This window comes from Schistocerca piceifrons, chromosome 1 (genome assembly GCF_021461385.2).
Source record: "Schistocerca piceifrons isolate TAMUIC-IGC-003096 chromosome 1, iqSchPice1.1, whole genome shotgun sequence".
NCBI classification, from domain to species: Eukaryota; Metazoa; Arthropoda; class Insecta; order Orthoptera; family Acrididae; genus Schistocerca; species Schistocerca piceifrons.
The window spans coordinates 267,457,640-267,483,677 of record NC_060138.1 but is presented as its reverse complement, the minus strand read 5'-3'; the positions used below and the strand labels follow the sequence as shown (position 1 = coordinate 267,483,677).

The following is a 26,038-nucleotide window of genomic DNA, read 5'->3' as shown; positions in this document are numbered from 1 at the left end:
TACAGATAATGCCTCAGTGACGAGCTGCTGCTGGCGGCAATGCACAGTCAATTAACACAATGCTGGATTGATGAGTTGTTATTGGAGTCTTGCCACATGTTGACATTACATGTTGGGGTGATTTGCAGCTCACTTTGTCATCAGCTGCATTCCATCACTATGGTAAGTGGATCACTGTGTCCCAAAATTCCTTGACATCACAGTATTCCATCCACATCTCAAAATACCTTTTCTCTTCAGAAAAATTCGGTCTCTCAGTGTACTGTGGTGCTTCTCTGATGAAAGCTAAGTAGAACAGACACTCAAGGCACATTTAGAAATGACAAGTCTCCCTATAGTTTGTATAGTTCTACTCATTAGCTGGTCTGAAAAACATATATACATGCTGTGAACAGAGGCAAGGATAGCTTATACATTTGTATGAGGACTCCAATATTTCCTTTTGTCCACACTGTTCGAGCTTGGGTCCAGTTTTTACATATTCCACTCACTGCTTCATGCAAAATTTCTTCGTTGTCCTGATAATTACATCAGGCAATAAAATAAAAATGGTATGGGATATAATGATGACAGAGACAGGTGGGACCAGAAAGGAAGAGGAACAAATAACTCTAAAGAATAAATGAGACTCTGGCAATAAGTGCATGTAGTGTTGCGAACCTCTCAAACAAGTACTTCATTTCTGTTACTGACAGATCCAGGTTTGGTGAACAGTGCAGTGAAGTATCTGAGACCGGTCTTTAAAAATAACTTCAGTAAAATGGAAATGACACTCATGTCTCCCAAAGAAGTAGCATCCATCATAAAATCCTTAAAATCTAAGTATTCCAGTGGGTATGAAAACATATCAGAAAAGTTAATCAAAGAGTGCTCATGCAAGTTGAGTTCTATCTTAAGTTATTTGTGTAATCAATCTCTTATCAGGGGAACATTTCCAGACTGGCTAACATGTGCTGAAGTTAAGCAATAATTGCTTACATTAAAAAGAATTTTCAGTGTGTCACATTTTTAGATCTGACTAAAAAGTATAAACTAATTTCTCATAGCCCCATGCAGATTCCTAATCTCATACACATAGTTCTGAAAACATGTTACGGGCAGTTTTTCATTGCTATGAATATACTTGTAAGATTTAAAATAAAAAAAATGTGAGGAACATGCAATAGATAATGGTAAGGAGGTGAACTATTCATGTATCAGTTGGGAAGTTCTCTAATAGTGAGGAGGAGAATGATTCACACATCAACTGTGTAGTTCATGTGTCCCATGTTTATCCTTTTAAAACTTACAGGAATTTTCATAAGTATTGAAAATCCACAATTAAAAATTTTCAGAACTTTCCAGGTAGTGTTATAAATATGTATGGTGCTAGGAGAAATTATTTTATACTTTTTAGTGTGATTTAAAAACGTGGAATACTAAAAATTCATTTTTATTTACATAATTATTCTTCTGTCAGTGCTGTATCACAGATTTTATCTACCTAACTAGAGAAAAGGATCACACATAGAAGCAGGAGTGAAGTGCAGAAATGGAAAGGAAGAGAAACAGCTTTACACACATCTCGGGCCCTCTGTGGATGTTAAACTGTGCATCTATTAGCGTAGATCCCTGGAGGACTCTTAAATTTATAACTTTCATGACAAAATTATTTTAATAAATTACACCTACAGTGTCTACTATTTACACTCACCTGTATTTCCCCAACATACACCTGCCTTAATTCCTAACATATTAGCTATTATGTAGTTCTACAAGAAAAGGGGAAAGACAACAGATACAGATCCAGGAACAATGGAAACAAGGTACCAATGAACTGCCATTTACTTGTAACGACATTGCTGGAGCTGCTGCCCATGGCTCCAGTTGTCAACTGCGTAATCCGTACACCTGCCTGCCACTCTGTTAACACTCTCACTCAGTTGAAATGTCAGTGGCATCCTCCAACTATTCTGAAACAAGTTGTAATAATGCTAAGAAGTGATGACAGACTCTCTCTCCTTTTGTGCCATCCCACCTCTGTCACCAGTTGTAATGGTCCAGCAACACCTGTCGATAACTGAGAGGCAGGGGGAAAGGGGGAGGCCCATTTCTTAGGTCAATTGGGATGGTGTAGTTGCTCTCCCAACTGGCCGTTTTACCTTAAACATCATTGCGAGGGAGACAGGAGCTTGTTAGAGGTAAGGGTTGCTGCAGCAAGATAGTTGGAGCTCGTGAAAACTCATTATTATTCAGCAAGCTAGAGCAGATGCAGGTGCATGCCCTCATCTAGTGGGTTCAGCCTGGCATCTATCCACTGCATCTTTGAATAGGTGCAGTGTGGTCAAATGTGCCTTAAGGTGACAAACAGTGCTGGGAGGAAGCATGGTTGCTTTGCGATACTGACACACTGGTTACTGTGATAGCAGCTGGCAGTCATGCCCTCTGTTGCTCTGCTGGTGCTGGCAGGTGTCATCCACAGTGTTGGACAGGTATGGTGCCCCAAACTCCAGACCTCAGCATATGAGTGGCAGGCTGGTGATGAAAACTGACCAGTGAATATTTGGGGTGGGGGACAGTGTCCATCAGCAGGGCAGCTGTCTGGTTATGGCCAATAGCACAAACATACACATTGGCTGCTAGATCTGTGCATGTGAGTAATGTTTTGCTGCCACTGGCAACAATGGTGTGCACTGCTGACTGATGCAGCACTGCATCAATGAGCCATTACAGGAATCTTTCAACATGTTGTAATGTGGTAGGCAGTTTGGAGGTTTCTGTGTTGTCAGCTCTATATCTAGGGATGGTAAGTGGATCACCTTGTCCCAAGATTTCTTTGTGTCATGGTAATCCATCGACACCACAATGTGACAAATGATACTAAAATGTCTAATGTGCGAAAGAATCTGAAGAGACGTCTGGAGTAACGTCTAGTTGCATCTACATGCCACTCACAATTTCTGTTATGGAACACATGCTAGAGAAGCATACATGGTCTGTGGACAAATATTTTTCAAGTATAGAGCATCCAAGTCATAAAAGCAATTACCTACTACAGCTATTGTTGAGGTCTGGAGTGTAGAAAACTCTCATCTTCACAGGAATACCACTGCTGGCCTAGACAATATTCTGTACAACAGGCATTCATTCCTTCCAGACAAAGAACACTGCTATTTACCATGTATTTATTATAGTTACTTAGTTTCATGTTCCATGGATAATTCACATGATTAATTGTAATGACATGGAATAAGTCATTTTACATTAATGTTTTACATTACAATGACCACATGTGTACCATTTATAAACAGCGTTTTCCTTTCTATTTTTTTAATGCTAATGTGTATTAGTAACTCCTACCTACCACTTTTGTACATTACATTTTTTCTACAGAATAGAAGAATCTGTAAAGAAGAAACTTTTTCAATTTGTTTTCACATTCAACTTTGCTGTCTTGTACTGAACAGTATAGTATTAAACCTCTAAAACCAGGCAGTATAATATGTGTACTCAAACCAGAGAAGAATCCTGATGTCATACCAACCAATAACATTTCTCACATGACTTTCACAGGTGCTGTGGGTATGTTCAAGTACCAGTTAGAATGTGGTATGAATATTTGCTACATTTACTCAAGTGAATTCACATAGTGGTATCACCATTAAAGAACTTTCTGTGGGATGTCCCAAAAGTAGTTTTATCATTGTTTTTCACATGGAAACTTTATTTGCCAGAAACAAATTCACCATGGCATCATGAAGTACGTATCTTACACTATTTTTTGATATAGTTACCACTGATATTGAGACATTTTTCATAGTATGCAATCTGTTTGAAAAAACCACTCTGAAAAAACTAGGTGCCCTGTGATGCAAGGAATTGTCACACAGTCTGCACCAACTGAGAATTGGTTTGGAAGCGATGTCCTGAGAGTGTGGCTTTGAATGCAAGAAGAGGTGAAAGTCCGATGGGGCAAGATTGGGGCTGTAGGCTGGGTGATCCAATCTCTCCCTTCCAAAGAGACGAATCTGATCCTGTATGAGCCTAACTGCTTGTGATTTTGTGTTGTTGTTCAATAGAAGATGACATTCGCTCAAGAGCCCTGGTCTCTTTCATCAAATGGTGTACCTGCATTTGGTGTGGATATTGCAGCAGCTTTCTGCATTGATTTGATGGTCCCTTGCTCGAGAAAATCCAGAAGAAGCACACCTTTCACATTCCAGAACACATTGGCCATAACGTTTCCTGTGTGGGCTGACACACTGAATTTTTTCCTCATCGGTGAACTGGGATGCTTCTATCTCATTGAGGTAACCTTGGTCTCTGGGATAATGTGGTCTCTGGGATAATGTGGTGTACCCTTCTCTCATCACCTATGATGATTCTGAACAGGAACAGATTTTCCTCTCATGTGTACCGCATCAAGTTATTGAGGCTGATTCACTTGTTGTGATCTGGGGTCAGGTTTCTTGGCACTCATCCTGCAGATGCTTTTTGGTAACACAGCACATCATGGAGCAATCGATGGGTCTGAGCATGACTAATATACAGTATGGAGGCCACATGTAACATTGTGATATGCCTGTCCCCAACACTGTCTTGTACTCTAGCAATGGTGTGTTCATTGGTGGCTGTGAAGGGATGCCCTTTTTGATTATCATCCTTGACACACTGCCTTCCTTCTCTAAACATGCAGCACCTACAACCAACTATTTGATGAGAAATTAGCTCTTCACCATACGTGGTCAGTAGGCATTCATGGGTGATGGACACACTACTCCCATATGCCCATTCATAATGGTTAACAGCACGCAATTTCATAGGTGACTACATTGTCAGTGCAAGTCTGTCTATACACTGATTTGTACTTGGGGCACACTGGTCAGCTGCATACTGTCTCTCTTTGGCACTCTGAGCATGCACGTAACTCATCCGCTAACACTTCTTCTGCTACTGAACCAGCAATGGGTGTGGATTCATGTGGCATTGGTTTATGTCACCATCTTCTCTTTCAAAAACAATGACAAAGCTAACTTTTGGGTCATCCCTTATAATTTGAAACAAAATCTAAGTGTTGACTACACAACTACATTATTTAGGATTTGATACAAGACTAACAATGAGTATAGGAGCAGACACAACACAGATTCACTAAATCGTAACCAAACTCTATCCACACTGCCTCTAGATGCTTCAATAAGTGTACTTAAATTTAACCTGAGGTATTTTTGCAATCATCTGTGTATGCTGAACTTAACCCTGTGCTGCACAGCATCCACAACAGTGGACAGCTGTTAGCGGTTGCTTCTTTGGCATTTTCAATCAGTCCTGAGGCTGCAAATACACACAGTTTACTGCAGTCGGCACTCCCTACTGGTGTTGTGTCCTGCATGCATTTGCAGCTTCATTACTGATTGAAAATGCCAGAAAATTGACCATTATAAGTTGTTCACTGCAGTGATATTCATGCACCACAGGGTTAATGTAATCATGTTCTGTTTTTGTCAAGAAGGGGATGCAAACTGAAATTATAGCTGCTGTTTTATATGAACTTATGAAATTTGGTGATCCATTGCCTTGCTTGTGAGCAATACAGAATTACAGAACTTTTTATATACTCTTCACATATTTTTTTGATGCAGACATCTGTATCCAATATCAGCAAAATACAGCCCAAGTGGATACAAAGCATGACATAACAATAATGATCTATAACAAATCAGCCAACTTTGTATATTGTACGTGGCTGAATTGCCCAAGCTGAAGGCAATTAAATAAAATATTCTGTCCCCCTGATTTATTGTTGAAGGGATCAACTGAACTCACATTAAAAGAAAACAAGCAAGTGAAAAAGTCTTTAATATTTTGATATTTCATGAGAGGCTATGATGTTTTGGTATTTCATGAGAGGCATTTCCCTTCTTATCAGAAATTTTTAAGTGAACAAAACTAAGGACTGAGTTGTGCATCTCCCTTCACAATAATCCTACTTACAAGTTATTTGAACAGAGCTTTTTAATTAGTTTAATTCTTGTGATCATGTAGTTTATGGTTCAAGTAAATGCTGCCAATGATATTGTGGACTGTAGGAAGTTCTGAATAAAAGTAACAGATTTCTGTCACGTTTCTGCCTCAATTTGTAAATTACAGCTGTCTCTGACAAAATCAAGAAGATATGCTGCAAAAGACTTCATTTGTTAATAGACACCAATTGAAAAGGTAGCCACATGACTGCTTTTCTATTGCAGCTCAGAAATGAATGTACTGAAAAAAGCACTTAATTCAAAAAATAAAAAACAAAATTTCTTTTTTCAGATACAGTTGTCTTTCATCAGTAGTTTGACAGCCTAATGCTGGCAGTAATTAAGCAACCATCTATAAATTTGTCAACAACAAAAAAATTATTTCATTGTTTTCTGTTAGTTTCTTTGTGCAAACCACTCATACACATGCTCTTTACTTACAGCATGCATATCGTGCATATAAGTTCAGGCGAGCTTTTGCTGTAGAAGCAGGTAAAAGAGATCTTTACTATTTCAACAGACATTATACATCTCATGCAATATGCGTCTACTGATTTATAATTGTGTCTTGTTGTCAGAACCCGCACTCAAGCCTATGGATGTCATTCAGTCAATTATTGACGCTACACATCATACTTTGTCACAGGCTTCAGTTGCTGCTATTTCTATACAGGTGAGCCTAGATTCATAATCTGCTAATTTACATTTACAGCTACAGCCACATCTTTACAACTGAATGCATAATTAGGAAAATTAGCATACTTATCATTCTAAAGTTATGATGAATTCATTTTGTATTATCTGCTGCAAACCAAGATCTCATTTAAAATACATGAAACATGCATTCTTGCCTAAAATGAAGAATTTACTCCATTCCTTTTCCTGTGTCTCATGTCTTTACAAAAACAGTTTCCAACTATTTGTACTGTTCACCTCTTCTTTGTCACCCTAGGTTATTAACATTGATGTTCTGCAAATACACAAATCATCCACTACTGACTAGTCCCATTCGAGTACTTACTTGTACCAAAATTAAAAATATTGTTTTTCACTGTGAACATTTAAACTTTTAAATTTTTGAGTCTGACTCATAGGACACTGAACAGTACTTTTAAAGTTGGTGGTTTATTGCACTGATCTAAAATATGATTGCCTACCTGCAGCACTTGTGTTTGCCAAAACCCTCAGTGACTGGTTAATTAACATGAAGCACATACGTTGTACCAGAAAAAATCTCAGTCACTGATTAATTAACATTTTAAAAACATATTTATCATGAAAATCAACAATATCAATGGAATATATGTTATTTCTGTACAAACTGTGTGATGTACTCAACCTTTATCACAGCTTCTTAATAACAGGACACAGGTTGCAGTGTTCATACTGTTGATAGGTTTAAGCATTGAGTTTGTTGTCTCAAACCTGTGTGAAATGTTTCACACATAAATACCACAAATTCATCTCTCATCTCAGCAGTCAAATACAATAATGTGGATGCTAGTCCAGGGAGTAAGGTGAAAATAGCTAGCCAATAATGTGAACACATTATCTGAAAGCGGTGCTAGATACCATTGAGAATTGTTCAGAGAAACGGTGTAATGATTCTGCAGGGAGAGTCACTACTTCTGACAGCCTAATCACAAGTTATTTTCTGCAAAAAAACTGGTAATATTGTAGATCAGTGGCCTTTCCTTCCCAGAATTTTTATCCTGCAGTGGAGTGTCTGCTGGTTTGAAACTTTGTGGCACATTAAAACTATGTCCCAGAGCAGGACTGGAACCAAGAAGCTTTGCCTTCCACAGGCAATTGCTCTAAAAACTGAACTATGAAGGCACAATGCATATTCTGCTCTCATAGCTGTACTTCTGCCAGTACCTCTCTCCTTCTGTGATGCCATCCATATGTTGGGTAGGATTACCCATTAATATGGACTGATCTGGAGATAGAAAGTGGATGAAAATGGTTTCAGAGTAGTTGGTTTAAGGGCAGAGGGGAGAAAGAGCAAGGGCAAGTGATATGGGAAAAAAACCTCCAAAGTAATCTGGATGGGGAGTAAGAGCAGCAGTGGATTTCTGGCAGTCTGCAACAGAGAATGCAAGGCTAGGTTATGTTAGTAGTAGGTGCCAAGCAGTTTTATACCACTATCATAACCATCTGTTCATCATAAAAAAGTCAGTACAAATTTGTGTGGCAGACCTGTGCACTGTTGTGAGAGCCCCTCTGCAGCGCTCTTGTCAGTGGTGACTGACTGCGGCAGTAGGCCCAGGTTTGCTGGAGTTCATCATCCACTGTGTTGTTCCTCTTGGATTCTGTCAGTGGTGGCAGCTTCCCCCCCCCCCCCCCCCCCCCTCCTCTCATCACCGTACCACCTAGGGGCTCTATGGTGGGGGAACTCCACCAGCTCAGCTTTTCTACCCTTCAGTATGCTTTTAAATATCACTGAAGAATACAGTGAGTTCCTCTATGGCCACTGCATACTACTTCCTTAGCTGGTGGTTGGCTTCTTCAGCATGTGCCATGCAAACAGCCTTGCATGCTTCCAATTCTTTTGCCATTGCGTCTCCAAGGTGTTCATGCCCCACTTGATGGGTTAGGGGAATGAGATGGCCACCTACTTCTCCTCCTCCTCCTTTTCAGGTACTGGCTGTACAATGCTCTCTTCTACTCTAGGCTGGTACCCTCTCCCCACTGCTGCCACCTGGGGTATGGCAAATCAGCAGTCACTAAACAAGCCATATGTTTGGTCAGGAATGGATCAGAGTGTTGAACAGAGGCAGTGGCTATTGGGACAGCTTAATAAAGGAAGCCATGAATATAAGAAGTAATGATGAAGTCATAGAAACAGATAGTGGCTACCATCTAGACTCTGCTTGCAAATCTGATGCTTACCACATTACATTGCAAGCACTCACAGCTAAGAGACTTCCAGACGGCACATGAAGTGGAGCCCATCTGACTACACCGCGGCGTGAGAGTGTTCCCCCTATCATACCCATCTGTCCTGTGGAACTGGGAAGGGGAGAAAACCTAATATAAAGACAAACCTGAAACAATTTTCCCAGAAGGTGATGTAAGTGACAGTCATCAGTGAGGTAAAACTTTACACTCCTTCAACTTACTTTTTTAATAAAAGCAGATAATCTCAAAGACAAAATTGTTAACTCTTTCGTGGCCACTTGTTGACAAACTGCCTATTGGCTTCTGTCTTGGTTTCTTCAGCTGATGTTCATCTGATCGTTTTACTGATGTTTTTCCAGCATGAGTGGCTGACATTGTCAAACCTTCACTCTCCATTGCTGGTGGTGAGTTATATTAGAAGTGTAAGTGAGTTATATTAGAAGTGTAATAGAGCCAAACACTCGGCAAAATGACAAATCAAGAAGAGAAATGTCAGTTATGGCCTATCTGCCATACATTCCCAGAGTGATAGAACTGGCCATATATTGTGCAAGTGCAGCGTAAAGATGATTTTCAAACTGACAAAGAAGATCGAAGAGTGTCTTAGATCAGGAAAGAAGGGAAGGGACCCATTTGCAATTGTCAGAATATACCACATACTTAGCACATGCAAGTTTATCTTGGAATGACTGGATGATAATCAACACCAGGATCATAAGAAAATAAGTGACATTACCGGTTGGGGCAGGTGGAGGAATTGGGTGTGGCAGAGCAAACACTGTGTGAGACCAACTATGAAGTAAAATTCAATGACATGGAAGTTTGGCTGCAGAGAAGTACTATCACACCCACTTGTTCAGAGAAGCTATTGAAATACAAAAATACCGGAATAGCCTCAAAAAGAAAGAATAAAGCCTTAAGGTAAATGGATCCTGGCTTCCCATGCTGTAGGAAACGACCATTTCAGGTAGCAAGAGGAGAACAATGCCAGAAATGATGGTGGAGAAGCCCTCAGACATTGGCGCGACAGGTACATATAGTCTATGACCGCAAGCTCAGCACCAGTTCACCGCCAACGATGAAGGATGAAGCCTTGACAATGCCAGCCAGTCATGCTGGTGAAATGTCAGTAAAATTATCAGACTAATCTTATGGGAAAAGATACTATGCAGCTTCAAGTTGCTGCAGAAGCTGTAGATAAGAAAGGCTGACATTCTTAGATCTCTGGGCTCTCTACAATGCTGTCAAGACAGGAATGTACTACATCAGTTTGCAGAACTTAGGAATCCAATAAAAATGACATTAATAAAATGTATTTTATGTGGAGCAGACAATTTCATCATCAGTGAACATAAATACTAATGATACAGGTAATTGCACAAGATTTTACATATTTTTTATTTTATTTTATTGCTTCCTTTAGACCTGCTTGCTCTATTTTATATTAGCTCATGTTTATTGTAAATTTTTACATGTTTTGGTAGATTACAAAGTTGTGTCCTAACATAGTAATAATATTAATAAGAATTATTAAGCAATGTTAAATCAGTGAATCAGTAAGAATATTAGTTGACAGACTATATGTTGATGACTAAAACTAGTGAAAATGAATGTTTAAAAATTAGAATGAATACTAGTCAAATAATATTTGATACTAAATGCTATTTTGCTATGGATCCTAAATAAGACTACAACCAAAAAGAATCAGTTACAGTGAATGCTATCACTTTATGAAGATATGTAAATGTGTATATGCTCTGGAATGATGTCAGAGCATATTACTGTTCTATCTCTACTGTAATAATCATTTTATCTTCTTTTTGTGTTTGAAAATAGTCTTAGAAAAGCATCAGAACTGTTTACGACACTGTATCACACTTCCCGTGTTATGCACCTTCCTCCAATGAACACCTCCTCATCACCATCGTCAAGGTGGATCTGGATGATGTGTGAACATGAGGCTGATGTCATATGAGAAATTTTGGTAGCAACATATTCTATTACTGTCCATCATTTTTAAATCCTTAAAGTTTTATACAATGTTTGGATACTCAGGTTCCCTAATTTAATTATAGGCATCAGTTAAAGATAATGTGGTCAGAAGTACCACATGACCATACCAAAAGATGTCACTGTCTTCCCTGTTGAACCTGTACAACTGAATTTGGGCCATATCCTGTGAGGTAATGTTCCATCTCTGGCTGAGGTTTACATGTCCAAAGGCTAAGTGTTCTTAAATGTAAGGGAAAATCTGATAGACCCTTAAACCTGTTTCAACGTTGTCACATTCATTCAGCCATGTACTTTATTCTAGTTCAGGAGTTTGGCCATAGTTGTTATCCTTTGGTCTAATATTTGTTGGATTTCTGCAAAATCCTCTATATGTAACCTGTAGGAGGCGGCATGGTATCTTATTGTAATGTATATTTCATAGATTTTGAAGATAAGAGGACAGCATTAGTTGGCATAGTGCAAAAGGCTCCTGTGAATCTGAGGAGCAAACCCTTCTGTGCACGTCACAGTCTTTACTTGTTCTGCATTCAGTGAAGTCTGTGCATCCAGCCACTTGTTGTAAAGCCTCTGATTGACATGAAAATGGCATCATGATTGGTCCTCACAGCATGCAGTGGTAGCTGGTAGTTAGCTGTTGAAACACGGGTATTTTTATTAAAAATGGTGGTTGCTTTGCCTGCAATTGTCTGAATGTGTTGTGTGAAGGTACACTTCTTGTATAGTTGGAGTTATTGTGTGACTGTTTGTCTGGTAATGGTGGTGTTTTGTAATTTATCTGTAGGAATTCTATGAAATTTAACCTTTAAGGAGAATTTAAGTGGATTTCTGTGGGGCTATGGTTAAGTTCTTGTCAATGCACCGCTGTGCTGCATCCATTTCTTCCAGTTCTGCTTTAGAATTCTCTGATACCACAACAAAGGTTTTGTCAGTGTACATGACCACACCATGACTTGCTCATCTTCTTCCAACTGTCACAATAGAAGTTTTCTTACTAAATAGTAAGGTACTGTCTTGCAAACGGACTCATGTTGGCACACTTTAGTAGTTCTCCTTATTACTTTTTGTTTGTGAGCTGACCATTCTATGACTCACCGCTACAGTAATTGATGCAGCTGTGGTATAGACACTGGGGTACCTGTAGTTCATGCATGCAGGCAAACCATGCAGACCACAACAAATTACCAGTTCATATTGCAGTTGCTACATTTCCCTTTCTTAAAGCCAAGTTGGCATGACTTTGAGTAGTTTCCAGGTGGGAGGCATTGTACAAAGTGTTAAGGAATCATTCAGTGTTCTGGTTTGGAATGAAACAATTTGTACTTATGTTTATTTTTGAAAACTTTAACATTAATATTATTGTGTCCTGAAGCTTTTCCATTTTTTTAAAAATTTGGTTATGTCTTCTCCTTCTTCTTCTTATTCAGTGAATGGTATAGTTATCAAAGCATATAAAGTATAGTTATTATAAAACTGAATAAATCTTTGTTTATGCAGCATATTAGTTAGGTATTTTATTCCTGCCATGGTAACATATTGTGATTCTGCTAAACATTAATTTGATGAACTATTGGGACATGTACAGTACATTAGTAAAGTATCTAAGAAACAACTAATTCAAGCAGACAACTTGTGAAGTTATACCACATTGTTATAGACAGCATATAACATCAGTCGATATATTTGGAAGTTTAAAAGAAGACAGGGAAGAAGAGAAATACTTAAATTGACATGTGTGGATAAGAAGAAACATCATGACTGAAGACAAGCAACATACTGAAGAAGTAAATGATGGAGAGAATTTGACAATGTGGCATATTCTTATGAAGGCTGTTTTGGAATGTTATGCAGTTTATGATGTGGTCAGTGGTAATTTCCTGAAACCAAAAGTAAATGTTGAAGGTTTTGTTGACAAATTAGCTACTTGAACAAAAGTTATTTACTAGAAAATGTTGAAATATCATAGTGTGACTACTGCTTAAACATCACGCATGAGTTAATAAGAATGAAAAGCTAAATGCATTGTATGTAACAGAGTTGGGGGGGGGGGGGGGGGGGGGAGGGGGGGGGGAGATGAAAAATGTAGGAAACTAAAATGGAGTGAAGCAAAGAGTGGTTACAGTGAAGAAATGCTGAGATGGAAGAAATTAACATAAATTAAGGCCAGGTGTGTAGCGAGAACCTAGGACATGCTGTAATGCTTGTTCCCACCTGTGGAGTTCTGAGAAACTGGTGTGTGGTGAAACAGGTGCTGAGGTCATGATTGTCATGTTGCAAAGCATACTCTGTAACAGGATATTGCGAGTTGTCAGTAAACGCCCTCTGCATATGCCCATTCCTCCTAATTGATAATTTGGTGGTAGTCATGCCAATGTAGAAGGCCAAACAATGTTTCCATAACAGCTGTCGTATGACATGTCATTTTGCAGGCGGCTCTTCCTTTGATAGAATGTTTTGCCAGCCACAGGGCTGTTATAAGTGGTGGTAGGAGGGTGCATAGGACAAATCTTGCAGCTGGGTCAGTCACAGGAGTAGGTGCCATAGGGTAGCGAGATGGGTGCAGAAGGAGCATAGGATCTGGTGACTTTCCCAAAGTCTATCCCTTTTCCTAGACTATGCTGGTAAGTTGCATAAATAATACAGATCCAGATGATACTGAATCCTTTATTGTTTGCTCATGATGCATTTCAGACATAGCCCCTCATCAGATGATCTGGTGACCAACAATAATAAGAAGCGCAAATAATGAAATCATACAATAGAGCTATACCAAAGATATAAGGTTATATAAATCTCAAATGAAATTAATTGTGCACAATTTTGAAAAATGTAAGGCCATACCATCCAACATCATTATATGCATTGACCAGGATGTTCAATATATGTTAAATAAAACATATGCTGTTGTGAACAAGAAGTAGACCTAACCAGTAACCGACTACATTTACAGTGTCAAGGCACCACTAACAGAGCCAAAATGTAAGCTCGTATTGCTAGAGGGTAATGCTTCTGATGACATGTAAAATAGAAATACAGGGTATTAATATAAAACAATAAAAGAAAATCAACAGTAAACCATGATGTAGTAGTGCAGATTTCATAAAACAAACATACTGTTTCATGTCATCTTTACATTTGTAATATGACTCAAGAAAAACAGTTTGCTAATAAAATTACATGTGGTCATTAAGAATTCCATGTGACATAGAGAAAGTTAAAAGGAAGAATATCTCAATTGCGACTCTTATTGTTTTGTCCTGTCCACAAGTAAATTGTTGAAAAAAATCAAAGAACAATGTACGACTGCTTGAAATCTGCTCATTTATTATAAGTTCTCAGACTATGTGAGTGCTCACATATAGTTCAATTTCTTCTAAAATATCTAATACTAGCCTATACCATTTTTACCAAATGTAAAATGGACATGTCATCTTTAATGTTTTTAAGCTGATGTTGGTTCTCCTTTAAATGATATCCCAAGGCACTTCCATTCTTCCATATCCCTGTTCATGAAACCTAATTTGAAACTCCTTTCTAGTTTGCCCGATGTAATATTTCTTATATCAAGCACAGAAAATCTTGTAGGTACCTGAACTACAGAATTTATTCAGTGGTGGTTCTAAGCTATGTTGCAGCAATTTAACCAGTTTATGATTCATTTGGACCACCACCAACTAAATTCTGCAATGCAGGTATGTTTAAGAAATACAGGAGAACTAATATCAACAGCTTAAGAACATAGAAGACAATACCTCCATTTTGCATTTTGGTAATAAAGGTATAGTATTGCACATTTTAGAAGAAACTGAAATGTATGTGAGTAATCATGTAGGCCAAGAACTTAAAATAAATGAGCAGAGTTCAAGCAGTCGTGGGTGGTTCTTTGATTTTTCCAGTGGTTTACTTGTGGGTAGAAATCAACAAAAAGAGTCCCCATCTGGCTATTCTTTCTGTTTACTTTCTCTATGTTTCGTGAAATTCTTAATGACCACATGTAAATTTATTAGTGAACAGTTTTTCTTAAGTCATATTACAAATATAAAGGTGACATGTAACAGTATGATTGTTTTAAGAAATCTGCACTCTTGCATTGTGTTTTTCTGTTGATTTTCTTCCACTACTGTGCTGACAAAAATAAAATAATTATTTTAATTGAGCTTTTATTATTTTATATGAACATTTCTGTTTAGCACAATCATCAGAAGTGCTGGCCTCTAGCAACATAAGCTTACATTATCATTGCCTTGACACCGTAACTGTAGTCAGCCACTGGTTAGGTCTACTTCTTGTATACAGTGGCACATGTTTTGCTTGATATTTGTGCTAACATTATTCAATGCCCTGGTCAATTCAGTAATGTTCCTGGGTGGTATGTACTTAAGTTTTTCAAAATTTTGTACAGTTAATTTCATTTGAGATTCATATAACTTCATTTCGTTCATGTAACTGTACTGTATGATATCATTATTTACACTTCTCTTTATTATTTGTTGACAGCTCATCTGATGATGGGCTATTCCAGAAATGCATCATGAGCACAATAAAGGATTCAGTACCACATGTATCTGTATTATTTTTGTGACCTGCCAACATTTTTAAGTTCACTTTCATAGTTACAATTAAAAGAAGAGTTTGATATTGTGGCTGATGAAGTGGATTGCTTTCTTGACCTCCAAATTCAAAGATTTGAAAGTTGTATGAAGATTAATCAGATTGCATATGCAAAAAGAGTGTTGGTGTGTTATGGTATGGATGATGGAAATCCACTATCATTACCAACTGAACTTGGGTGGGTACTTGGTGATTCACTGCCAGCTAGTGATACTGACACTTACCTAGAGATTATTGGTAATTTCACTTACTTAAATTAGTAACATGTACAGATGCAACATATGCTGTCAATTTCGCTTCAAGAGCACAAGAGTCACCTGCCTTAGATTGGTTAAATGAATTTTTCGATATCTAAAAGGTGCAATTGAAGATGGAATTCAGTTCAGAAAATTAACGAGTTCTGTTATAGTGACACCAGCCAAAATTAATGAGTTGTTGTAGGAACTTATAGTGATACCAGTCATGTAAGTGAAAAATTGACTAGACGTTCAACAAGTGGAGATTTAATGAAGTATTGTGGGAGACCAGTAATATGGAAAAGTTAACTTCAGAAATGTGTTGCACAAGTCATATGGGAGCTGAATTTTTTGCTCTGCATGGGGCAAGTAAATCATTAGTGTTACTGAATCATTTATTGAAGATAACTTAAATTATTGAAGAAAGTTCACTACCTGCATTGCATATTGATAAGCAAAGTACTATTAAATACATGAAAGGTACAGGATTCTACAAGTCCTCTAAACATATTGAAACAAGTTATCAGTATGTACTGCTGTTATTCAGTCACAAGAAGATCAGTGTAGAATATGTTTCAGCAAAACATCAAGCAGCAGATATCTTTACTAAGGTTCTACCAGTAATGATGTCTGCCCCCGGTAGCTAAGTGGTCAGCATGACAGACTGCCAATCCTAAGGGCCCGCGTTTGATTCCCGGCTGAGTTGGAGATTTTCTCCACTCAGGGACTGGGTGTTGTGTTGTCCTAATCATCTTCATTTCATCCCCATCAATGCGCAAGTCACCGAAGTGGCGTCAAATTGAAAGACTTGCACCCGGCGAATGGTCTACCCAATGGGAGACCCTAGTCACGCGACATTTATTTACCAGTGATGATGTTATCAAGAATGAGTGACTGAGTTAAGTCTTTGATTCAATACTAAAATATGAACTTTGAGGGAGAATGTAAACAAAAGCAAAATTACAATTTCACATTTTATTACCTAGTTATGGTATTAGTGTTGCTGTGTAAGTTCTTAGGTGAGTTGCTGTTGTTCTTGTTATGTTGCCATGAGTAACATGTTGATATATATCACTGAATAAATCTTTGTTTATGCAGCATGTTAGTTAGGTTTCTTTTACTCCCAACAGTTATCATCTTGATCATTGTCCAAGAGGAGTAGAGTTTTGATTTTCTCTGTTAGTATTTTGAACAGTTTATCCCACACATAGGTCTTTAGCTGGATTCTCAGGTAGCTTTCCCACTGTAGCTGTTTGTACTGATCAAGCAAATCTCACTATAGAGATTTAAGATTTCTTTATTGGGCCAGCTGAGCTGTTTTGATAGCTGCATTGGGGAACCTCTGATAGTCCCTTCCAACTCTGTCAGCTCAGGTGACTGCAGCATCTTCTTTAATAATGTCAAGGTAATTGTGGAGATACATTTGAATTACACATTTTGTATTATTTCTTGTGATGCTTAAGTCCTTAGAGCTACACTGCCTGATATTTGTTGAAATTGGATGCATTTTGTGTAGTTTGTTCCAGTTTGGCTGATTAAAGTTCAGTCTTTGTGCTGTAATTAGTTTTAATCTGTATTGTTTCTATCATTAATCATGAATGTAATTATGTTGAGAACACTGCTGGCAATCCAGGGTGCATTGTCCATTTGGAAATTTTGTTTACAGCTCTCCTGTATGTTAGTGTGATGTCTTGTGTTGGGTAGCAGTAGCAGCTCTGTTGTGGTATGCATGGTTGTCTCAGATGATTTGCCATCTAACAGGGCACATTCTTGAATGATGTATAGAACCTTCTGGCCCCTACCATCTGTGTATCTGCTAACACAGAGCACACTTTTGACTCTTATGTCTGCTGTTCTCAACAAGTAGTTGTATGCTTTACCAATTTTTTCTAATATATGGTTCTGCATGGTCTGAGTATTATGTGTGTATATATTTGTGAGAATATGTTTGCTGTTTAGTGCTGAAATGCAATAGAACCCAAATATTGACTACACATTTCTGAGCTTTTGTTGGCTGTTACACATCCGTTTGTAAGTGCAATAAATGCTTTCACATTTGCTGATTCAAAAGGATAGAAATCTTTGGTGAGGGGGGGAGGGGGGGGGGGGGCAGGTGAGAGAGAGAGATACGTGAGTTCCCCATTTTTCATATATGGCTCATGGCTACACAACACATCAGCTCCATTTTCTTTTGCCTTTTGTTTAAGTTCAGCTATTGCAAAGGAACATCTCATTCCACTGATTTGTAGAATTTTAAAGGCCACTGTGGGAAGTGTATTTGAATGTAGCACTGGGAGGGGGGGGGGGGGGGAGATGGGAATCAGGGCTCAAATTCCACTTGTCCACACATTACACATTGTGTGGATCCAGAGGTTCAAATCTATTATGTAGACTTGATGTAGTAGGCCTCACAATTCTTTAACATCTGTGGGCAGATTATCTGCCTTCATTTTCTAGTCTATCTGTTGCCTCTGTTGGGAGAAGGTGGTTCTATTCATGCCCTGTTCATGATATTATTTTGTTGGAGGACAATGTGTATAATTCTTTCAGCCTACAATTTATTGAGTTTTGCATTTAAGTCTACATGCTTATAAATCTGTGTTAGAGCCACTGCTCCTAAATGTTGTCTAGCATTTGTACTCTTAATGTGGTTTCATTGTTTCCTACTTTTGACCCTTCAGGGACTTAGCATTCATTTGCTGAGTAAGGGCTTGGTGATCTGGGGTTCCTGAGCTGGGGACTAGTAAGTGCTGCCAGTCCTCTGCCATGATAAGCCCTGGGCATGCTTCAGCGACCACTGTGTGTTGTGGCAGTGGAACGTTGTGTGTCACAGGGAATGGGGATCATGGCTTGACTGCCTAGATCACAAAGATGGATTAAAACTCTATAAAAAACCTTCAGTCTCAAGGTGTGTTGTGTGCTGATGAGATGCATGGCTGTTGAGGTGGAACAGTCATTAGCGGGCAACCTCTGGGGAACCTGCCATACCTCGGTTGTATAAGGCTTACCCAGGCATGTTGGGCTCTGTCTGAGTGGACCCTTATTTCCCTAGCTGCTCGTGGGACCGAGGTGGAACACTCGAAATCCTCTTCTCTTCCCAGTGCGAATAGTGTACTTCCTGGAAGTACTCATGCCCATTCATCAAAAAGAATGAGTGACACTAGTCCTCTTGATAATCAACTTGTTGTTAGTAATGGGGCTCAAGGAGTCATGAGTCAGAATATTTTTTGTAGTTATTAAGAGGAAGGAGAGGACGTTTGAACAGTGTGTCCCTGCTATGTCCATAAAGGATTAGAAGGGCTTGCTGGTACCCTAAAGTGTATTGAGGGGTTGCCAAATGGTTCCTTGCTGGTCGAGACTAACTGGGCAAAGCAGGTGGAACTACTAAGGAAACCACAAAAATTTGGTGAGTTTGACATCATTGTTGAGTTTCATAACTCCTTTAACTCTAGCCAAGGTGGGATCACCTGCTGTGATATTATGGACATTGACATTGCCAAACTCAAACAAAGATGGACATCACAGGGGATAATAGATGTGGAGCAAAGGAAATGGAAGAATAATGGAGAAATTGAGAAGTCTGCCAGCTTTGTTATGACATTCAATTCTCTGGCACTAGCTGAACACATCACTGCAGGTTTCCTCCGACTTAGGGTTAGGCCCCTTGTACCTAACTCTATGTGCTCCTTCGAATGCCAGCGTTTTGGCCATACAACTTTGAGTTTCAGAGGCCAAGCAACCTGTGGGAAGTGTAGAAAGGCAGCCCATGAAGCTGGTACTGACTGTCCGTCTCCAGCTTTCTACATTAACTGCTCAGTGATCCACCCAGTCTGGAGCCAAGACTGCCCTGTTTTTGCACAGGAACACAAAATTCAGGAAATAAAAGAGACCAAGCAGATCCCCTATGCAGAAGCCAAAAAGGAATACAAGGTGATGAAACTCCCTGTCTTTGCCACTTCTTATGCTTCCTTGGTGCAGAAACCTAAGGGCAATGCTTTGACGCAGATGGTATCCAGTGTAGCATTATCCACCACCAGCATCTGTACTTGCACCTCCATGTGCCAAAGTAAAGTTAAAGACATACTGATACAGGCTGCTATGATGGAAGAGACCAGTAATGCTTCCACAGTGAGTAGTCTGAAGGCACCCTGAAAGCAAAGTGCCTCTCAACACCCACTTTCTACAGATAAAAGTGGCACTCACCACCCCATTTCCCCCTCATTGTTGCTGGGAAAGGGAGCAGAGAAAGGTTCTCAGCATTTGGGGTGAAAGTTTTCCTGGGTGCCATCAGACTTCATTCTAGCACATCTGACTGATGATGAAGAGATCCACCCCACCTCACTCCACAAGCACCTCACCACCCGGGTGCAAGGACAGGGGTAAATCAAGACCATGCTGATGAAGTGGCTGCCATACTCAGATGGAATGTAAATGGATACAGGACAGACTCCTGGAACTGAGACTCCTTGTACAGGACAGACTCTTTTGCCTCTGTCTTCAGGTGTCTCATTTTAAAGAAATGACATGCCTGTATTTGGAGGCTATCAGCTTTACAAAAAGGATGACCTACTTTTAAAGAAACTGACACGCATGTACTTGTAGTCTATCACCTTTACAGAAAAGACAACCTTATTGGTGACAGAGTGAAAGGTGGGGTTGCAGTGTTCATCAAGGATGCTTTTCACTCATCATCTATTCCCTTTGCTTTACAAGCAGTTAGCTGTTCTTGAGCAGTGTGACAGCATCCAGGACTGAATGGATAACATTACAGCTGTGATTCACCATGCCACTGATGCACCCTCCCAAAGTCAGTGGAAACACCTAGGAGATGAACTGTCCCTTGGTGAAATGATGAGTGTCATTCTGCAGTCAGGCAAAGGAGGATGGCTACGTGCAGATTCAGTTGAAGCCCCACAGAGGAGAATCTTGTAGACTTTTGAATGGCGTGTGCAAAGGTGAGGCAAATAATTCAGGAGAGTAAGCAGAGGTCTTGGCAAGAATTCCTGAACTCCATCAACAGGTCCACATCCACATGTAAGTAAGGGAAGCCATCAGCAGGATCTCAAGGAGCAACTCATGACCACCAATAGCAGCTGTACAAATACAGGGGTCTCTCGTAACATCACTGAGAGACGTAGCTCAGACAATGGGTGAAGCATATAAGTCCATTACGGCCGATTCTAGCCAGAATCCCACTTTCTGTCAATATCAGGAGACACAGGAGAAGGCTGGTTTTGATTTCCTTTCCACCAACATGGAAGAATACCACCAGCCTTTCTCTCTGTGGTAGCTGGATTCTGCATTGTAAGTAGCTTGTGATACATCCTCTGGAAATGACCTGATAACCTACAGCATGTTGAAACACTTAGACCAACAGTCGAAGGAGGTTCTCCTTCAGCCTTTAATGAAATTTGAATGATGGGTGACTTCCCCACCTCCTGGAAAGAATCTGTTTTAATCCCAGTTTTAATACCAGGGTAGGATCAGACAGATCCTGGTAGTTATCATAGCATTAGCCTGACAAGCTGCATAGGAAAGATGCTGGCTGCATGTGGCCAATTGGCGCCTAGTGTGGATCCTTGAATCCAGTTCCCTACTCAGTCACTTCCAGTATGGGTTCAGAGGTCTCATTCCACACTCGATGAACTGACCCTGCTTGAAGCAGGAATTCAACAAGCTGTCATTTGTAAGCAACAACTTATAGGTGTTTTCTTCAATTTGGAAAAGGCCTACGATACTACCTGGAGGCATAATATTTTGTTGCAGCTCTATCAGTGAGGATTCCATGGATATCTACCCACCTTTATACAATCCTTTCTCTCGGACAGATATTTTAGGTACAAGGTTTGGAATGTCCTGCCTCACCATTTTAAGCAGGAGAATGGTGTCCCTTAGGGGAGCATTTTAAGTGTCACGACATTTGCCATTGCAATAAAAAGTATACATCCACAGTGTGATGTCCCATACTATGTTCCTTGTTGTGGACAACTTCTCCATCTTCTGTGAATCCTCCAGCCATGTAAAGGGTACTCAGGAGTTAGAGCTGATGATCAGGCAGTTGGAGGAATAGTCTTACACAACACGTTTTAAATTCTCATTGGATAAAACAGTTTGTGTTGATTTTAATTGTTCCTGCTGTCTGTTCAATTTACCTGTTTTAAAAATGGGTGACACTGTTCTCACTTGTAAGAAAAAGATGAAGTACCTGGGCCTTTCTTTTGATGAGAAGTTAACATGGCTGCCACACCTTAAAGAACTGAAACTGAGTTGTCTCAAGGCCTTAAACATCCTAAAATTTGTTAATCATAGGTCTTGGGGAGCCAACAGGGCATGTCTGCTCCAACTTTATAAGGCCTTCGTGTGACCCTGACTTGAATACAGATGCCAGATTTTTGGGTCAGCAAGGCCTTCATACCTAAAAATGCTAGATGCACTTCACCATGAGGGTATTAGGCTGCCAGTGAGCCCTGTTATTAGCTTGTGTGCATAGGCTGGTGAGCCTTCACTGTCTATTCAATGTCTTCTTCTCATAGTTTAGATTAGATTAGATTTACTTTCATTCCAATTGATCCATAGTGAGGAGGTCCTCCAGGATGTGGAACATGTCAGAAAAACAACAATACATGACAAATATTTACTACTAAAACAAATAAGCTAATGTACCATTCTACAGGTCCCAAGTGGAATGATCATCATTTTTTAATGAACACTATATGAAAGAGTCATTTTACAAATACTAATGCACTGAATTTAAAATTAAAAAGTTTTTATTTATATATAAGGTAATAAATATGCAATACAACTACTGTAATACTTATTTACAATCAACATATTACTGCACTGAAATGGTGCAGAAGTTAGATTGTACTTACACACACACATTTACAATGAACACATTACTGCACTGAAATTGTGCAGAAGTTATGTTATATAGAGGGAAACATTCCACGTGGGAAAAATATGTCTAAAAACAAAGATGATGTAACTTACCAAACGAAAGTGTTGGTATGTTGATAGACACACAAACAAACACAAACACACACACAAAATTCAAGCTTTCACAACCCACAACCCACGGTTGCTTCATCAGGAAAGAGGGAAGGAGAGGGAAAGACAAAAGGATGTGGGTTTTAAGGGAGAGGGTAAGGAGTCATTCCAATCCCGGGAGCGGAAAGACTTACCTTAGGGGGAAAAAAGGACGGGTATACACTCTTGCACACACACACATATCCTTCCGCACATATACAGACACAAGCAGACATTTGTAAAGCATCTTTGTATATATATATATAATAGAGGGAAACATTCCACGTGGGAAAAATATATCCAAACACAAAGATGATGTAACTTACCGAACGAAAGCGTTGGTATGTTGATAGACACACAAACAAACACAAACACACACACAAAATTCAAGCTTTCACAACCCACGGTTGCTTCATCAGGAAAGAAGGAAGGAGAGGGAAAGACGAAAGGATGTGGGTTTTAAGGGAGAGGGTAAGGAGTCATTCCAATCCCAGGAGCGGAAAGACTTACCTTAGGGGGAAAAAGGACAGGTATACACTCCCACACAATCATATATCCATCCGCACATATACAGACACAAGCAGACATTTGTAAGGTCCTATATCAACAAGTTGATATTCCAACCTGGAGTTTCCATTGTTTGTTAAAGTCTTACATCAAGTACTCTAGGCATGTACAGTTATGTCACAATTGAATTTTCAGATATAAAGTTGTGAGATTAATTATATCGTGTAAAGAAGCCTTACATTAAACTAACACATTCCACAAAATTAAAAAATGTATTCAAGATCTATAAAACAGGTATTAATGTAATGCAAGTATTCACAGAAGTAGCAGACAGGAAAGGGAAGCACACATTACCAAAAAAATCATTAACTTCAAACTGAATAAGAGAGAATAATTGTTTGATGATGATCCCACAAGTTTTGGTCTCAAAGTATTCTGTGAAAAATAGGTTCAACTATTTCATGTATTGTGTCTGAATAAGATGTTTAAATTCTGTCAGACAATATTTATTAAAATCCAGCATATAAGCAGATACAAAATTACATGACACTCCAATTGACAGGACAAGTGTAGAATATAGCTTTTCAATTGAAAAGTTTGCTTTATTTCACCATACTTTTTGAGAAAAATGGAACTCAATAATTTTGATGTTCTGCAGATATGAACTACAGATGTCAGTTGACGGAATACACTACTCTTTCCCATACTGCAATTAGAATTTAGTTTGAGAAAATGACCATTTATGTTAAGATAAGGCCTTGTCTTTAATTTACCCAAAAGATACTATCATTACTAAATGATATTCATATGAATGCATTGTTCACAAAGTACTCTTTCATTTGCTATAATAAATTGTCCTCCAAACCAAGCATTGTAATTATGAGGTTATGTTTCTAGTACAGGATAGCTTATTCCTAATTTGCAACACCATGGGTATCCAGATATGTGACAGTATCACATAGTAGGACATGATATTTCATTTTAGTGTAAGTCAGCTTGAACCTGAGTAGCTGGATTCAGACTCTGTTTTTTACAAAGTGCTTTGACAGTTTTGTGAACCCATCTGGTGATGATCCTGTTATGCTAATACTTGATGGGCACCATATCAGATTTGTATGATAGATAAGAGAAAGAGAAAACCATGTCCACATCATGTGTTTATCATGCCATTCAGTGCAAAACATGCAGCTTCTTATTGGAATTCATGGGATAATTTAAAACGCATTATCCCCAAGAAATAGAAACCTGGTGGTCAAATTACTCAGGTCAGGAAGTAACCTCATTTTTGATTGTGAGTTTATTTGAAGCAGCCTGCTTTAGACCAGTAACAGTAGTTAATACCATAAATGGGCACTGGAAAATGTGATTCTTCCCTTGTATTAGGCACATACTAATACGCAATGACCAGGAGATTGACAGTTAAGATGGAAACTACAGAGTAAATGTAAGCCCAAATGGTATCAAGCCAACTCCTAAAATCAGCAAACCACATCAAGAGCCACCTGCTCTACTAAAATCAGCATGTTATGAATCAGGTAAGTAGCTAACATTGTCTCAATACAGAGGATGTTTGAAACAATTCATAGAGAAGGAAGCTGTAGCAAACTCAAAGGAGACAGAAGTGAGAGTTTCAACCTTGAAAAAGAAAAAGAGAAAAAAACATAAGAAGCATAATCTTCCAGTCATTTGGAGACAGGTACAAATTTAATTGAGGAAAATGTTTCAGATATGCAATCTGAAGAGGAAGATACTAAATGCAGATTTTGCAGTGGTCATTGTTTTGAAGACTAACATAGAAAAATGGGCACAGTCAATGGAGTGCTATCCTGGGATTCCTAAAGAATGTTAACTTGGGAAAGAGCTTTTGTGTACCCTGAGTGCATGCCTTTTGCACAATAAGCACAGAATATATTGGAGAGGCAGTAAGGATCATAGTATTACTGAGTGAGGATATTATTGAGTGGTTTCTCTGACTGTTTCATATTTGGACATTTCTATTTTGATTCAAATTCAAGCATTTGTGCTTTCTTCAAATTTACGTGTACTAAGTGTTCAGTATCATTCAATAAATAAAATGTAAAGAACAATGATTTTGTGTAGATTTCCAATTAACAAACATATAGTTATATCAAATGTTGTAATATGAAGTGATTCAATATTGAATGAGGGAAGTATCACATCAGGAATGAGTCTGGTATGAGGTCTTCCCATAACTGGCACTGATTACCTGGCTCATCTGATGAGGCATGGATGCAGTCAGCCTATGGAAATATGACTCATCACCCATGAGACTCTCCCATGTATCAAACATAGGATCCACAATTGGTCAGTTGTGTGTCCCCCATAAGTTCATATGATGCTTCATTTTGGCTCACAAATTTTCTGTGGGATCTAACTCCTGCACTGAAAACAGGCCAGTCAATGAGGTCATTGTTAGCCTTTTGTGGAAACCATTGCTGAATGATTTGACTTGTATTAATTGGTGAGTGGTCCATCTGGAACTGGATCACTGCATTAGGATAACCCACCTCCACACTCAGCACCATAATGTGTTTTAAGATATGCACATACTGATTTACAATGAGGTGAGCATAAATTTGGTGCAGTACCCCTGCCCAGTACGATGACATCCACCCTCAGCATGAGCATGTGATGTGGCCAACACACAAATGTTGCATCACAAACTGGGGATTGTAATGTGCTCCCTGTGGCCTGTGGACCAGGTCCACTCTGATAATCGCCGAC

General features: G+C 39.0%; 1 protein-coding gene across 1 annotated transcript in view; it reads left to right on the top strand.

Annotated features, from left to right (window-relative positions):
* LOC124716910 overlaps window positions 1-26,038 on the top strand; it is a 113,565-nt gene that overhangs the window by 48,456 nt on the left and 39,071 nt on the right. The window contains exons 5-6 of the mRNA XM_047243481.1: window positions 6,446-6,494; window positions 6,581-6,675. Of these exons, the coding sequence (XP_047099437.1) occupies window positions 6,446-6,494; window positions 6,581-6,675 (144 nt within the window). The remainder of the gene's footprint in view (window positions 1-6,445; window positions 6,495-6,580; window positions 6,676-26,038) is intronic.